We start from the raw sequence: 14,027 nt of genomic DNA, 5'->3' as shown, positions 1-14,027 counted from the left end.
CAGAAAGGTATGTTCCATGTTCTTCATGTTTAGACTTCAAGATATCAGAATGCTTTGCGACATCCCTGAAACAAACAAGACCTATCCCTGTCAAGAAAACGGTCTCAAAGAATTCCTATGGAAGATCAATCCGCAGAACATGCAATGTCTTCTGAATAGCAGAGGAGAGTGTATATGCAGCATGAAACGAGTTTGAATTATTTACCGTTTACAATCATCCATCTTCTGCCTTAAATCAGCAATCTCAGCTTCGGCAGCAGCCAACATTTGTTGGGAAACTGCCTCCGCTTCATTTGCTGCCTTAACGCGCAACTCCAAATTTTGCTCATCAAGGGAGGATTTTAAACTTTGAACATGAGCCCAAGCCCTATACTCCCGTTCCTTAGCTTCAGCTATGTCCCTGCCACAGCACAATATCCCAGTGATACTTAGGGCAATGCACCAAGCGCATAACAATAACGTGTGTTCAGCCAAGATACGAATATATAAAAATATACTAACATCCAAAAGAGAATTTCATCTGATGAAAGTGTAAAAATGGATAAGATATTTGCGAAGAATAAATTAGCAAAGTGAACATAAGTTTCTTCAGAACGCAAGAAAAGTTAGCAGCAAATTTTCACCAAGATTGGATAGTTCGGTCTAAAGGCAAGATTGATAACACTATTATACTACATATATGGCCACAACGCAGGGGAATGTAAGAAAACTTTTCTCTAACAATTAAAATCGTGGATAGCGACCACTGGATTTGTTACATATAGTTGTGCTTACCTCGTATCAGTGGACTCACGTTTATACATCTCCAGAAACAACTTCAACTCCTCATGACTGTTCTTCAAATCACGAACCTGCATGACAGACTCATATTACTTGAAAGTAAACAACATAACAACTGCCTCTTTGCCAACCAAAAACTACTACAAAATTTAACAAATTTTACTTTGCTAAATGTCTTTTTCCAATTCTTTATCCAAGAAATGTATTTTAAACAAGTTTGACATAATGCAAATAACGATAACCGATATCAATACCGTCAACACATAAGAGATGGGCAGTACAATGAAAAAGGTAAAATATAATGCATCATACCGTAGCATTCAGGTCACCTAGCTGAGAAGCATAATCAGCTGATCTCAAATGCAATGCTTCACACTCTCTTGTCTGTTCACCAATTAGGCTTATTAAGTAAGAAAAACATAAACTGTAACAGCATACATCATTCACTGTTCAGCATATTTTTGGGTCAAAACACTGATCAAAATTGTTGCCCACCTTTCTACATAGAACCCCAGAGAGGGACTGGACATCAGCCCGCAGAGAATGAATACCTCCAGCAGTCTCTTTATAATTGTCTAACTGACTTCGCATGGAACTCATTTCTTCTGGGAATGAAGAAATTAATGCCTTCATATCTGCAAAGATTTCTTTTCTACCTGACACATGAATCACTTAATCAGACTCCAAGTGAAACAGGGGCGCGTGTGACACACAGAATTAGAAGTCAAAGTAATCAATTTGTGACCTCGCTCTCTTGTTATATTTCCCAGCCTAGTCTTGATTCGATTTTTTTCATCCAGTTGTTTCTGTATCTCCACATCTAAAGTGGCCATTTTAGAATCAGTAACAGCAGAAGTCCTTCTAGAAACATCAACTAGTTCATTTTTTATATTCATCTCCCTTTCCCTCCAGACTATACTATCTTTTTCAACCTGAAATTTTCGAATGGAGGAAAGCTTCACAACCAAATATACAACATAAATATTATGAAGATAGGTACAAAATGAAAATCGTAATCCAGATATAACCTGCAGTTTCTCAAGTAAAGCCATAGACTGGAAAACTGCTGCCTTGGATTTTTCAAGCTGGTCTTTCAAAGAAAGGCAGGCTTGAGAAGATGAGATGCACCTCACAGACTTTGACTTGTTCTGTTAGAAAAACTCTTATATCAGTTTTAGCAATAGGAAGAAGCTACATTCCACAAGTTTTCATACATCAAAACTCTTGCAGAAATAAACTAGTATAAGTAAATACCGCAACTGGATCATACACTGACCTGTAAATTACTCATTTTTTCAAGCATTTTTGTCCTCTCCTCATGAAGATCTTTTAGCTCTTGTAGCCTGCCTGAAGCCAGGACCTACAAAATCCAGCCTGCTATCAAACCAAAATTCAAATCATTACCAATGAAAACACAAAACCAGAAAAACAAATATACCGTTAACTCCTTCAGAACTGTTTCCATGTCTTGCAGATCCCTTTGTTTATCCCTTTCCCTATCGCTGGTAGCAAGCTTATTTCCAAGGCTCAACACTGGGAAAAACGCCCCCGCTGTTGCATCCCTTTCTGCTCTCAATGCTGACAAGTCACCATTACACTGTTGAAGCTCCACGACCTCATCCTCTAGCTCCCCTTCGATAAGATCAAATAAAGGATAATGTCAGTTCATACGTCCCGTTGTCAATTTCAAAGAATTACCAGCTCTTTTAATCTACTAGAATGTATCGAAATATATAAACATGGGTATCCCAAATGGTATCAAATAAAGATAAGAAACTTATGTCTCAGAAGGGTTTATATAATTAGTTCACTACTTCACTATCGAGTACATCTTCTACAAGACCACAACTACATATCTTGTTAACGGCTGGCTCTACCAAGTAGTAATAGTAAATATTCAAATGAGAAGAGACAAAGTAGCTACCTCTAATTCGTTTGAGGTCTACTCTGACTTTAGCATCAGCATCACGATGACTCTGCAATTCTCTAGAAAGTGATCTGAACTTCACAAGCACATCATCTAGATCCACCCTGACACTTTTAATTTCTGGTTCCAATTCATTCAGCGCTTGCTGTCCGCACAAATCTATAAACGAAAGCAATTCCATATCAGACATGGGTTAATACAAATATGTTATAAAGGCCATTAAAAGAGCTGACAATCAATTGCAGTAGACGCATGCATACCTTTATCAAGACCAGTTCTGAGAGCTGAGGGATATAATTCATCCTTCAGACACCTCAAATCATCAGTCACGGCTACAAGGTTATACAAGGTTTGCGTCAACTGGCTTGACGTATTCACTTTACTTTCTTCAATCCCATTCGAGCAGATATTAGATGAGGAGCTCTCAGTCGCACCAGTCTCGAGTAGCCGGTTGATGAAATCGTCTTTCACGGCCAGAGACGACCCATCTGTGAAGCAAATTTAAGTTGCAAGTCATATTTGTAACATATAAGAATAGATCTTAGCACTAACAAAACGAATAAGAGGTGGGCAAAGCTGTTCATACCCTCCTTGTTTACAAACCTATGAGCTCCGCTGCTTGAATCACTCACACGAACGGAGCATGATTCCACTGCAGCTGTAAGCTGCTACAAAAGCACTAATTAGATCTCTTAGAAAAAGACCAGAATAGCAACTGAAATTGGTAATCACTTCTTCTTACTTCTTTAAGATTTTCTTTAAGTTTTTAATGGCATTGCGGGTAGGAGGAGAGAAATTTAAAGCAAATTCAATGTTACCTTTTCCCAAGACTTATGGACAGTCTTCAAACTCGAACCGTATGGTAGTTGTTTTTCCTTGACCTGAGAAAGCTTATCTTCAAGAATAGAACACTCGGCCTGCTGAGCCTCTAACTTTTGTGACAGCTTCAGATTCTGGAACTGGAGAACGGCAGTATCAAGCTGTATCAAACGAAAACAAAACCCTTAAAGTGAGAGCCAGAATCTCTCTATTACAAACCGGCAACAGTGATAAGTTCAACTGAAATAGCAAAACAGCATATACTGCTTTACAAATCCATAAATTTGTTATAGACAGCAAATTCGAGGCATGGTCTAAGATGTTGGAAAGTTAAAGAATTGATGAATCGAGTAAACTCAGAGTTAATATCTTCAAAGCAATAACGAATCAGACGACAATGAAGTTAAAAACAAATTCATAAAACAGCAACAACTAGGACAAAGACATTCAATGCTAAAAACGGTATATGAATCTGATAGCTAGAAATCTAATTTGATTGGATAAGTTAGAGAACAGAGGGACATAGATGTAAAGGACATGCACAAGGGGAAGAGAAAGGACCTTGTCTTCGGAGGAGGGCCAAAAGAAAGGCTGTTTCTTGACGGCGGCAGCCGCTTCTGTGGGTGATATCGAGCTAAAGTGACGCCTTTTACGGTCCGGCTCACCTGTGCTCGCCATTCAAAAAAAACCCTAGAATCGCCAACAGGATTAAGCTTCTCTCACATCATCATCAGATTGAGTTGAGAGGAAGCTCGGATATCAAAACAAGTCTAATTAAAAAACCCCAAAAAAAATTGGAAACTTTCACCCAATGAGAAAACCCTAAAACGATCTAAGCTACGTGATTGCTTCAACCGAGGTAATTCAATTGCTCCCGTAAGCTTCCCCACCCGGAATTACAAAGAAACCCTAATCTCAATCTCACCGGTCTTCCAATTCGAAGACACTCTCTAATCCTATCTCAAACACACAGAGACCGTGTCTGATCCTCGTAAGATGTCACAAAACGGTTAAGTCCCACCCAAAGCACTCTCTCTTGCGAACACACAGCACTCAGAGAAAAATAAACAAAGAGTGAGAGAGACAGGAAAAGAGTTGAAGTTAATTCGAGTTCGGGTACGATGGCGTAATTTTGTTAACATCTGGAGGGTAATTTCGGAAATAAATTAATATGCCGCTTACAAGATTTAACGCATCGGCCGTCCATAGAATCTCGAACCATCCGAGCCGTACGATCTTAGTTCGTTGAGTGAATATGTATACAAATTTTCCAATGTTATATAACCTCACAATGTTTTAACAATTAAATAAAATCATACAAGGTAAAAGAAGAAGAAAAAAACGTAATAGATACAAAGTCTACGGTTTGTATACGTATAATATAGTTAATATACGTACGAATTGTAGTAGATGATAAAGAAAAGAAACGAAAACAATTTATAGTCAAAAGTAGAAAGAACACAAATCTAGTTAATAGGAGTTCTTTTATCAATCAATCTTCGTCGAGAGTTTACGTTGCTTTTCCTCTTCAACTTGGACAAGCAAAGTCAAGAGAGCTTCACAAACTTGAGCAGCATCAGCTTCTAAAGGAACCTCGTTCAAGGAAGAGTAAACCATCCAGGCATGGTCTAGTTTACGTTTGGGTCTAACCACCACAGAACCAGGAACCTCTGCATCGCAACAAGTCACCAGTCCATCACTCTTTTCACCGTATCTGACTTGAAGCAGCTGAGCGCAAGCAGCCATTGCAGCACCAAGCGGCATTACTACTGGGAGTTTTGCAGCTTGGTTTGTGAGAGGAAGTTCGGCGTGTGCGACGTGTGATAAAGTGGCTAGAACCGCTGGGCTAATGCTAGCTTCTGTGCGGAATGAAACTGTGGGAAGTTCTCGCGGAAGCGGATGATTCTTCAAGAACTCTTTTCTTCTCTCGTAGGTTAAATCTTCCAAAGCTTGAATATCACCCTTCACAATGTTCCAAGGAATTCATCAGAAAGATCAGCAGGAATGTAACAATATAAGTTTTATGTGAAATATCCAAATGATATGTACTTTTCAGATAAGTTATTGCATCCGTCACTAATATGTTCACACAAACTTACTTATATACCTTTTGAGTCTATCCGTTAGAAACGGAGTTCTCGATATAAATGTTTTGGTCATAAATACAACCAAAAATTAATCTCATGGTACTGCTAGTACATGATGTAAGTGCTATTTTTTAGTTTATCCCTAGTTTCTCACCCCTATATTCGGCTCCACCTAACCTAAGGATTTTACCAGGGAATCACAAGAAGCCGATATAATGCAACTGAAATGACTTTGTTAGATCACGAAGAGACAGTTTGCAAACCTTTATGACTTTGGAGATCAGAATCTCCATCATCTTTCTCAAATTGACATAATCACCTAATTGTCCTTCACGGAGGATATCTGTAGCTATTGGGCTTCCACCATATGGACTCTGCGCCAATACCAACCCAGCGACCTTATCTTTTAGTTCAGGCCAATATAGTGATAAAGCAGCAGCTGCATCTATGCCTCCTTTGCTATGCCCAAGAAGTAGAACCCGTTTATTAGATCCCCAACAGAGTTCCTCTATGTATTCCTTTATCTCTCTTGCATTTTTCTCAACTGACGACTGATATATAACAATTTTTCCATATATTAGTATGCTATACACCAAACGTAACTGTAATTAAGTTGAATTAGTTATGAATTATGATTACCTCGCTGTGAATCTTCGCAATATGACAGGCCAAACCCATCTTTGAGAATTTTGTTTTCGTATCCACAAAGTATAGAGGTCCATGATTGCTGAAAAGACCTGCAAATTTTTGTTTCCAACAAACTCTGTGAGTCCAACAATATAGAGTAATGTAGTCTAAGTGGCTGGCAGCAATGAATCAGAATTGCTACCTGGAACCAACAAGTAAACTACTGTATTTGGAAGCCTGTGTACACCATGCCTGGAATATAAAAACATATCAACTCATATATTCAGTAAAAACAGGACGTTAAAGAGCATCTTAAAATGCCCAAGTACATGAAACATGCAACAACAACCAATCCATACCCGATGTCATCAAGAATTCTATTGAACCTATCAGTTCCATCTTCAACAGGAGGCATCTCTGGGTCACGCTGTAACCATCCTATGTCATCTGCTGAGCCACGGACAGTCCTTCGTGCCCGCTCAATGAGCCTGATTGGAAGAAAATAAATCAATTACCCAAAAGCTGAAAACTTGACAAGAAGTAGTGTATAAAGATTAAAGGTATTGTTTAAGCTTCACATATTCATAGTATTAACATTTTTTCATTTATCTTAGTTATTTGCACATACCCTTGGAACATCGAAACTCCATTTAAGTCAAACCGATTCGTTGTCACAATTGCATTTGTTGCCTGCGGCAGAGACACTGTAGATTCCCTTGATGGGCTGTTGGCAGCAGATGTAGATGCCTCTGACGAAGTAGAACACCTTTCACCAGGAGAAATGCATACGCTTACTGGAGAATTTCCCTCAACTCCTGATGTAGATCGTAGCAACTCATGGGGGTGGGAAATAGAATTACACGAATCCTTACCACCATATTCTACTGAAGAAAAAGAATGGAAGAACAGAGTCTAAGCAAAAGCTTGGATTATGTAATGGTAACAAAATAAGATCCTAAAGCCATAAAATATCTATCTGCTAAGCATTTACTTTTCCATAATGGCATGCTGAGTAGAAGATCAACGGAGAGAAAGAAAGAGTACCTGAATAGTCAGAAAAACAGCTGCCCAAGTAAGACGTTGCTTGGGTTATATACGAAGCAGCTTCATTGAGAGCTGGTAAAGAATTAAACACTTGTGGTGCAACCGCATTGTCCCCAGTTCCACCACCCTGTCCTCGGAAAAATTACTGATATTAGAATAGCAGTCTCATCCATCAAAAACCAAACATTACTAATATCCTCATTAACCCCATCTGAATCAACTTAATTGTTTCTATCAATATAAAAAAACCTTATTACCAAGAAAACGTAAAGTAGAAGACCCAAAAAAAGAATCTCTTTAAGATGAGCATAAAGCAAGTATAGGTCCTATAAGTATAAAGGAAGTCATCAGGGCATAACACTTACAACTAGAGGCGTGGCAGATTCTCCGTCCCTGGATTGACCAGCTTCTCCCATTCTGATCAATTTCTAACAATATAAACAAAACACATAATCAAATCAAAGCCACACAAATATGTTCCTGCCAATGAAAGGATTCAACAACAATTGAAGAAGAATTACAAAGAAGTAAGCCTCTGAGACTCTGATTGCTTTTCCAAACAATCAATTTCAAAATTAAATTTCCTAAACTTCGAAATCAGCCCTACATGTTTCTCTATAAACGAAAAGCAACAAAAACCAAGCAGCGAATTGATGATTAAACAAAGATAAGATATAAAATACCAGATTTAGACGAAATTATCGAAGGACTAAGAAGACGTGAAAAAAAATTGAAATCCAGCGGGAAGAGTCTCGATTCCGGTGAATAAAACGGGAAGCAACCATAGAAAATTGAGAAACATGCAAGTGAAAACACAAAAAGCTCTATGTATGGACGCCAAACCCTAAATTTTTACATCGGTTACAAATAAACAACGAATTTGATGACTGGATCCAAAAAATCGCCGACGAGTTTACGAAGAACAGATTCAGGAAGAAGAATCAGAATTGAGGAAGCATGAAAAGGTACCTGGAGCTTTAGGAATGTGGGATCAAAACGAAACATACGCACAACGACGACGACGAGCCACCTTCAACGATTCGGATCATCTCTTAAGCCGCGGGGAAAAGAAACCTGTCGAACAAATAATTAAAACGCGATTTCAATTTTAACGACCAACGTGGAACCAGGGGCAGTGTGGACGCGACAGGTGTATATTGGCTCAGAGATCAAGATTAATAAAAGATATACTTAATTACATATGGGCTGATTTGATGGGCCTAATCATAGGCCTTACAACAACGAAACTGACATAGTATTATTACATGCACAACTAAAACGCAAGTAATGTACAGTGTCAAAAGTCAAAAGACTCCAAACGAGTGTATCACACGAGATCAAACATCAGGATGATCGACGGTAATAGTACCTGCAAGAAAAGTAACAAAAATGGCGGAGATGAGTTTGCTTTCGAATAATCGAATAGAAGAGAATGGCCAAAGAAAGATAACGAATGAAACTTACACGAATATTTTGACGGCGAAGATAGAGGAGTATTTGCGAAGAAGACGCTCAACAGTGTACCATTGAGATCGGTCTGATCCGTCTTGATAACCAATACGTGGCATGTGGAGTGAAGCTTTTGAATGAAAACAAAAGTTAAGATCGTTGGGAACACCTTTTGAGGAAAGACATCAAAGAGCAAGAAAGCAATTAAGTTTTTAGTACCTGATTTCTGAGAAGCAGAGAATGAAGCTTTGCCTAAGCAACGTTCAAGGTCTGGAATTGAAATGCTACTGCGTGGGACTTTACGCCTCGGGTTGTAAGATTGTGTAACTGCAAGTGCCACCCAAAGAGGTTTACTATCTTCTGTGTTTTGCTGGTCATCATTGTCTGCACAACACAAAAATAGATGAGAACTCGATGATCTTAATTAGAAAATCCAAAAGGAAGATAGAAGTAAAAAAGTTGCAGACCATCAATGTTTATGAGATGCAGGTCTCCAAGATGAAGGTCTTTAAATTCAGATGCTCGGTGATACGCATCAGGTACAGTATTAGAAAGTTTAGACAGAGCATCAAACATTCCTCCACGTCCCCAATTTCCAGAGTCATCAACACAGCTGCCATAAATGAATTTTTGGAAGTTTTAGAGCTACTTGAGATTTGGTAGTTTAGTCGAACAATTAAATAGAGTTTTACCTGAAAATGATTGCTGGCTCGTGAGAGACAGTGGATGGATTTGTACAGTCTCCATAAACAAAGTGAACAGATCCTGCATCTGAGCTAGAGTCAACATCATCAGGGAAAATAGGTTCTTCCACAGACAAAGACCGATAACCGTGTGCTTCCCAATTGGCTAACTTCTTCACTTCTGCCTTTTTCCTTGCAGCCTCAACTCTCAGATGTCTTTCCTCGGATAAATTCTTTCTATCTCCCAACTCCAGAATTTTTTCATCCTTGCTTGATCGTGAGGCTTCTTTCAATTTCTCAACCCATGAAAGGTAAGAAGCTTCATCAATCTCAGAATCCAGACTTGCAGATGATGAATTTCCTCTTAAAGTGTCACTCATATTAATTTCAAACTTTCTTGCTTCCTTATCTGGTTCAACGTTTTGACGTATTGCAACAACTTTCTCAGCAAGAGAACTTATTTCTACCATTTTCAGGTCATCAGATTCTTCACTATGAATCTCCCCAGGATCAAACCTTTGTAAACCAAACACTAGAGACCGCAAATCACCACGATCTTCTTCTTTCTCTTCCATAGTATCTCCCATAACATTATGACTAAGCTGCAACTTTCTCTCTGCCCTCCTCAAAATAACCTGAAACATGCGCATTTAGATATGATATTACTTTTAGATAACTTTGTGATTGGAAAAACTACGGCAGACCTCTTCCACAGTATGTTCAGTAACGAGGTTTATAGACAGCACATGACTGATTTGTCCAATCCGATGAGCTCGTTGCAAAGCTTGCTTATCCACCTGCGGATTCCAATCTTGTTCATAAAATATAACCTGCATATTAAAAAAACATTAGAAAGCACTGGAACAAATCATACTTATCTTTCCATTTCCGCAAGAAATAATCAGGAAACCAAAGAAGCCAGAAAAAAAAACGTACAGTATCAGCAGCAACAAGATTCAAACCGACTCCCCCTGCTCTTGTTGAGATCATAAAAAGAAAGGCATTACTTGCATCAGCTTCAGAATCCGATACTCTTTCTGTTTTCGTGCTGAAACTCTTTATCGCAGCAAAACGTTCTTCAGCCCGTACTGATCCATCAAGGCGCTCATACGAATATCTACGAAGCTCCATAAAATCCTGTATTTGGTACAAGCTGCATTGTCAGTGTACTGTACTGTATGTTGCACCAACCTTCATATTAAACAAAAGAGCTTTATAACGAAACCTGTAAAATATCGAGTGTAGAAGTCATCTGGGAGAATAGGAGGACACGATGTCCAATATTATGGAGCCTCTTAAGAAGTTGATCCAAGACTAAAAGCTTACCACTCGCCTGAGAGTACTTAATTGTTAATGAACAAAACTTTTATTCTACAGAAACATATAGGAGGACTGTTTGGATAGTAGTTATATCGTGGATACCTGAACAAGGTGTTCGCCCTCTTGAAAAGGCTCCGGTTCGATACCTGGAAATAAGTAAGGGTGGCTACATGTTTTTCTTAGCTGTATCACCTGCTCAACGAAACAGATCGGTAAATACATATAAATCGCATATCTTTCACTAAATATAGCAAAAACATTTTATGAAATAAATTGAGCCGCGTGATGTAGACATAAGAAACTAACTTACAATATTTTGCAAAGACGTGTGATTGGTTCCTCCAGAAGACAGTGCGAGAAGACCTGGAAGCTCTTTCCTCAATATGGAAGTATATATCTTCTTTTGAAGACTGACGAGTGGAACCATTCTGTCATATAAATACAGAACAATAAGATAATCATACAATATAGATACTTTTACTGGAGACTGAAGAGAATTAGCTAAACAAGGTCAAAATTTTTACACAGTCAGCTCCGTGAGAGGAGGCAACACCAAATTTCCAGACTCAATGAGCAAAGATTTTGTACGCCTTAGCATAAAGGCACTTAAGATGAACTTCAAACTCTTATATGTTTCCTTGTCATTTGATACATCAAGACCTGATTTAACACAGAGGGTATGCACATGTTAGTTGATACTTTTTACATCTTCAGAAATGAATCTCAAGACAAAAATGCCAAAGTGCGAAGGACACTATACGGCTACTGCGAGCGAACCTGATAAAAGTTCCCCAGGCTCTTTGAATGCGAAAAGGAACTGATCCAGTGTCCCAAAAACGAGTGGCATGCAAAAATGCATCAGAGCCCAAAGTTCGGTAAGATTGTTCTGAATAGGTGTGCCAGTAATCAAGAGACGTCGTGGAATGAGAAAGTGGTCAAGTAATACATTGTAAAGAACCTGTGACACAGCCAAATTTTATCTTAGATGATTGCCCAGGATAAAATGTTCATACAGTCAGGCCACGTACAAGTTACAACCTAGATACTAACCAAACAGGTTTTAACTACAGAAGCCTGAAGAGGGTGTCTAATCTATCATGGTACAATAAAACCATTCAGTGCACAAGTCAATGGATTGTGTAGTGAGGCATAAATGAAACATACGCTGTTGGGATTCTTGAGTCTTTGAGCTTCGTCAATGATAGCATACTGCCAAGGAATTTGAGAAAGAAAGTCCTGATCCACCAGTGCTATGTCATATGTTGTCAGCAACACATCAAACGGTAACAAATGTCCCTGAAAACATGATAAAATAAGGATATAAACAATACACAACAGCTTCCAAAACCCAAGTTCATAACAAGTACCCAAAAGAACAATATTTTTGACTATCACTTAACTTATCTCAACAACTCAGTTCAAAACTCACCTTAGAGCTCTTCTTGACATGATCATACATTGACTTACGCATATCCCGACGAGAATCCTTATCACCAACATATCTAACAAGTTCAAGATTTGGAGTGAACCTATTTACCTCTGATACCCAACCATCCGTTACACTTAAGGGACATAGCACCACTGCCAAAAAAAATCAACCCATATGACATCAGAATTTGTATACTAACCAGAGAAACTAGATAAAAAATGTGACAAGCAGATCTCAGTGACTCACGAAATGGCCCAGGTAAGTCTTGATGAAACTTCAAATAACTCAGGAAAGAAATTGCCTGAAGAGTCTTTCCCAATCCCATCTGTTTCAGTCCTTTGATTAGACTATACACATATCAATCAATTAGAACAATACAACATTTCAAAAAACGATGGCAGTACCTCGTCTCCTGCAATTAGAATCAAAAACGTTCGATTACTTTGATTTTTTTCACTTTCTTAGTCGAAGTATCTGTAATGGATTCGAAGACCTACCGAGAACGACATTGACGCCGAGTAGATATTTCCCTATAAGCGAAGAGATACCTTCGACTTGGTGAGGCTTTAGAGTCGCCGTGACCCCAAATTCTCTATAATTCGGAGGTGATTGCGCCTCCTTCTCGAGTATAGTTTTCGCCGCCGCTTCGAGTCGCCGTTCGTACTTCATCGTCGAAGGAAGGGACTTTTGGCGGTGAACTCTCTCTTTTGACATTTTGCTTTATCATAGGCGGACCGGGATCGGATAAACCGGGAATTGACTAAGAAGAAACCGGAAAATTAAATTAGAACTTATGCCACGACGTCGTTTTTATTTGACAGTGATACATGTATGTTTTTTTTTTTTTTGGACAAATCACACCCTTAACCGAAGAGTAAACCAATACGTAATATTTTGCATACGGTTTTCCATTTTAGCTATTGCTGGTTTGTTTTATTGTTTGGTAGATTTCTAAGACTGACTCTTGAATAAGTCCAAACCATGTTATATACACTATAGGTTTTTGAATATATTTTCAAGTATTTGATGGATAAGTGAATAACACTAACCTTATATCAATGGAAATAAGTTTAATTAAATCGTGGGTTTTTGATTGACCGAAAACTTTGTTGAATTTTTAAACAACCAACATGTATATTTTATTTGCTTAAAAATATTTAAAAGGATTGACAACTATCATTCGTTTCATAATTGAACCTAATTTGTACAAACGCCAAATTGTTCATATATAAGATATGAATAAGCAAATGGTGAGATGGACGTAAAATTTGTGAGCCATCATTGATTTTTTGTAACGAAACTGCAAATTTCATATCCACATTATTGTAAATTTTTTTTTTTTTTTTTGATCAAAGAGATGCTTTCATTCCATTCAAATAGATAGTTTAAAGTACAACACAAGGTAAACTAGAACAAAGCATAGAGCAATAAAAATACAGGGGTAGATAGAGACAATCGATATGAAAAGCTTGAGAGCTGTGGACCACTTGCTTAGGAGCAATATGGAGCTTGTGAGATCAAGACAAACCGATGCAGACTCCTTGAGCAAGTCAAAGGAGCAGGGAGCCACTGTCTTGAAACTTCGAAGACTGGGCGGAGGTGAAATTGGCAGAGCTGAGTTGCCAAGAGATCGAGCAGGGGTGTTATGGCTCTGAAGACCGGTTACTACACATGTAGTTGTTGGTCCAAGGTTGCTAGAAGAGTACTTAAAGAGGTTGTGGTAACCACTCCTCCTTGGAGTGAGGGTCATAATGCCACTAGTCTTCAAGCTAATGTGAGGGAACTTCAAGAAGTAGTTGATTAGCAGTTTAAAGGTCTTTGAGAATAGGCAAGGTGTAAGTGGAGAGTTGGTAAAGCCTCGG

The 14,027-nt window shown here is 38.5% G+C and overlaps 3 protein-coding genes across 4 annotated transcripts in view; all 3 read right to left on the bottom strand.

Annotated features, from left to right (window-relative positions):
• Positions 1-4,610, bottom strand: part of LOC104784836 (E3 ubiquitin-protein ligase BRE1-like 1) — a 6,985-nt gene extending 2,375 nt beyond the window's left edge. Inside the window, exons 1-13 of the mRNA XM_010509924.2 lie at positions 4,088-4,610; positions 3,526-3,687; positions 3,294-3,372; positions 2,968-3,195; positions 2,705-2,866; positions 2,219-2,412; positions 2,057-2,140; positions 1,809-1,928; positions 1,526-1,712; positions 1,276-1,436; positions 1,093-1,164; positions 775-851; positions 206-400 (exon numbers count right to left, since the gene is read on the bottom strand). Of these exons, the coding sequence (XP_010508226.1) occupies positions 206-400; positions 775-851; positions 1,093-1,164; positions 1,276-1,436; positions 1,526-1,712; positions 1,809-1,928; positions 2,057-2,140; positions 2,219-2,412; positions 2,705-2,866; positions 2,968-3,195; positions 3,294-3,372; positions 3,526-3,687; positions 4,088-4,204 (1,838 nt within the window). The 5' untranslated portion in view covers positions 4,205-4,610. The remainder of the gene's footprint in view (positions 1-205; positions 401-774; positions 852-1,092; positions 1,165-1,275; positions 1,437-1,525; positions 1,713-1,808; positions 1,929-2,056; positions 2,141-2,218; positions 2,413-2,704; positions 2,867-2,967; positions 3,196-3,293; positions 3,373-3,525; positions 3,688-4,087) is intronic.
• On the bottom strand, positions 4,801-8,406 carry LOC104784835. Its single transcript, XM_010509923.1, has 9 exons — positions 8,254-8,406; positions 7,650-7,712; positions 7,285-7,411; positions 6,869-7,124; positions 6,600-6,728; positions 6,443-6,492; positions 6,253-6,350; positions 5,877-6,164; positions 4,801-5,488 (listed from the first exon to the last, which is right to left on the bottom strand). Exons 1-9 carry the CDS (start codon positions 8,287-8,289, stop codon positions 5,015-5,017), a joined length of 1,521 nt encoding a protein of 506 aa, XP_010508225.1. The 5' UTR covers positions 8,290-8,406; the 3' UTR covers positions 4,801-5,014.
• LOC104784834 (probable helicase CHR10) lies at positions 8,442-12,877 on the bottom strand. Of its 2 annotated transcripts, XM_010509922.2 has the most exons (17): positions 12,663-12,877; positions 12,570-12,577; positions 12,412-12,490; positions 12,166-12,317; positions 11,901-12,032; positions 11,514-11,694; positions 11,261-11,396; positions 11,047-11,164; positions 10,839-10,928; positions 10,642-10,749; positions 10,353-10,553; positions 10,121-10,246; positions 9,426-10,051; positions 9,201-9,346; positions 8,953-9,117; positions 8,749-8,863; positions 8,442-8,653 (listed from the first exon to the last, which is right to left on the bottom strand). In XM_010509922.2, exons 1-17 carry the CDS (start codon positions 12,832-12,834, stop codon positions 8,629-8,631), a joined length of 2,580 nt encoding a protein of 859 aa, XP_010508224.1. In that variant the 5' UTR covers positions 12,835-12,877; the 3' UTR covers positions 8,442-8,628. The 2 variants fall into 2 exon arrangements, with proteins under 2 accessions (XP_010508224.1, XP_019101172.1); XM_019245627.1 differs by lacking the exon at positions 8,442-8,653 and having other exon boundaries at positions 8,745-8,863.

Source organism: Camelina sativa, chromosome 5, assembly GCF_000633955.1.
Source record: "Camelina sativa cultivar DH55 chromosome 5, Cs, whole genome shotgun sequence".
NCBI lineage: Eukaryota > Viridiplantae > Streptophyta > Magnoliopsida > Brassicales > Brassicaceae > Camelina > Camelina sativa.
Note: the sequence above shows the minus strand (reverse complement) of the source record. Positions and strands in the feature narration are given on the sequence as shown.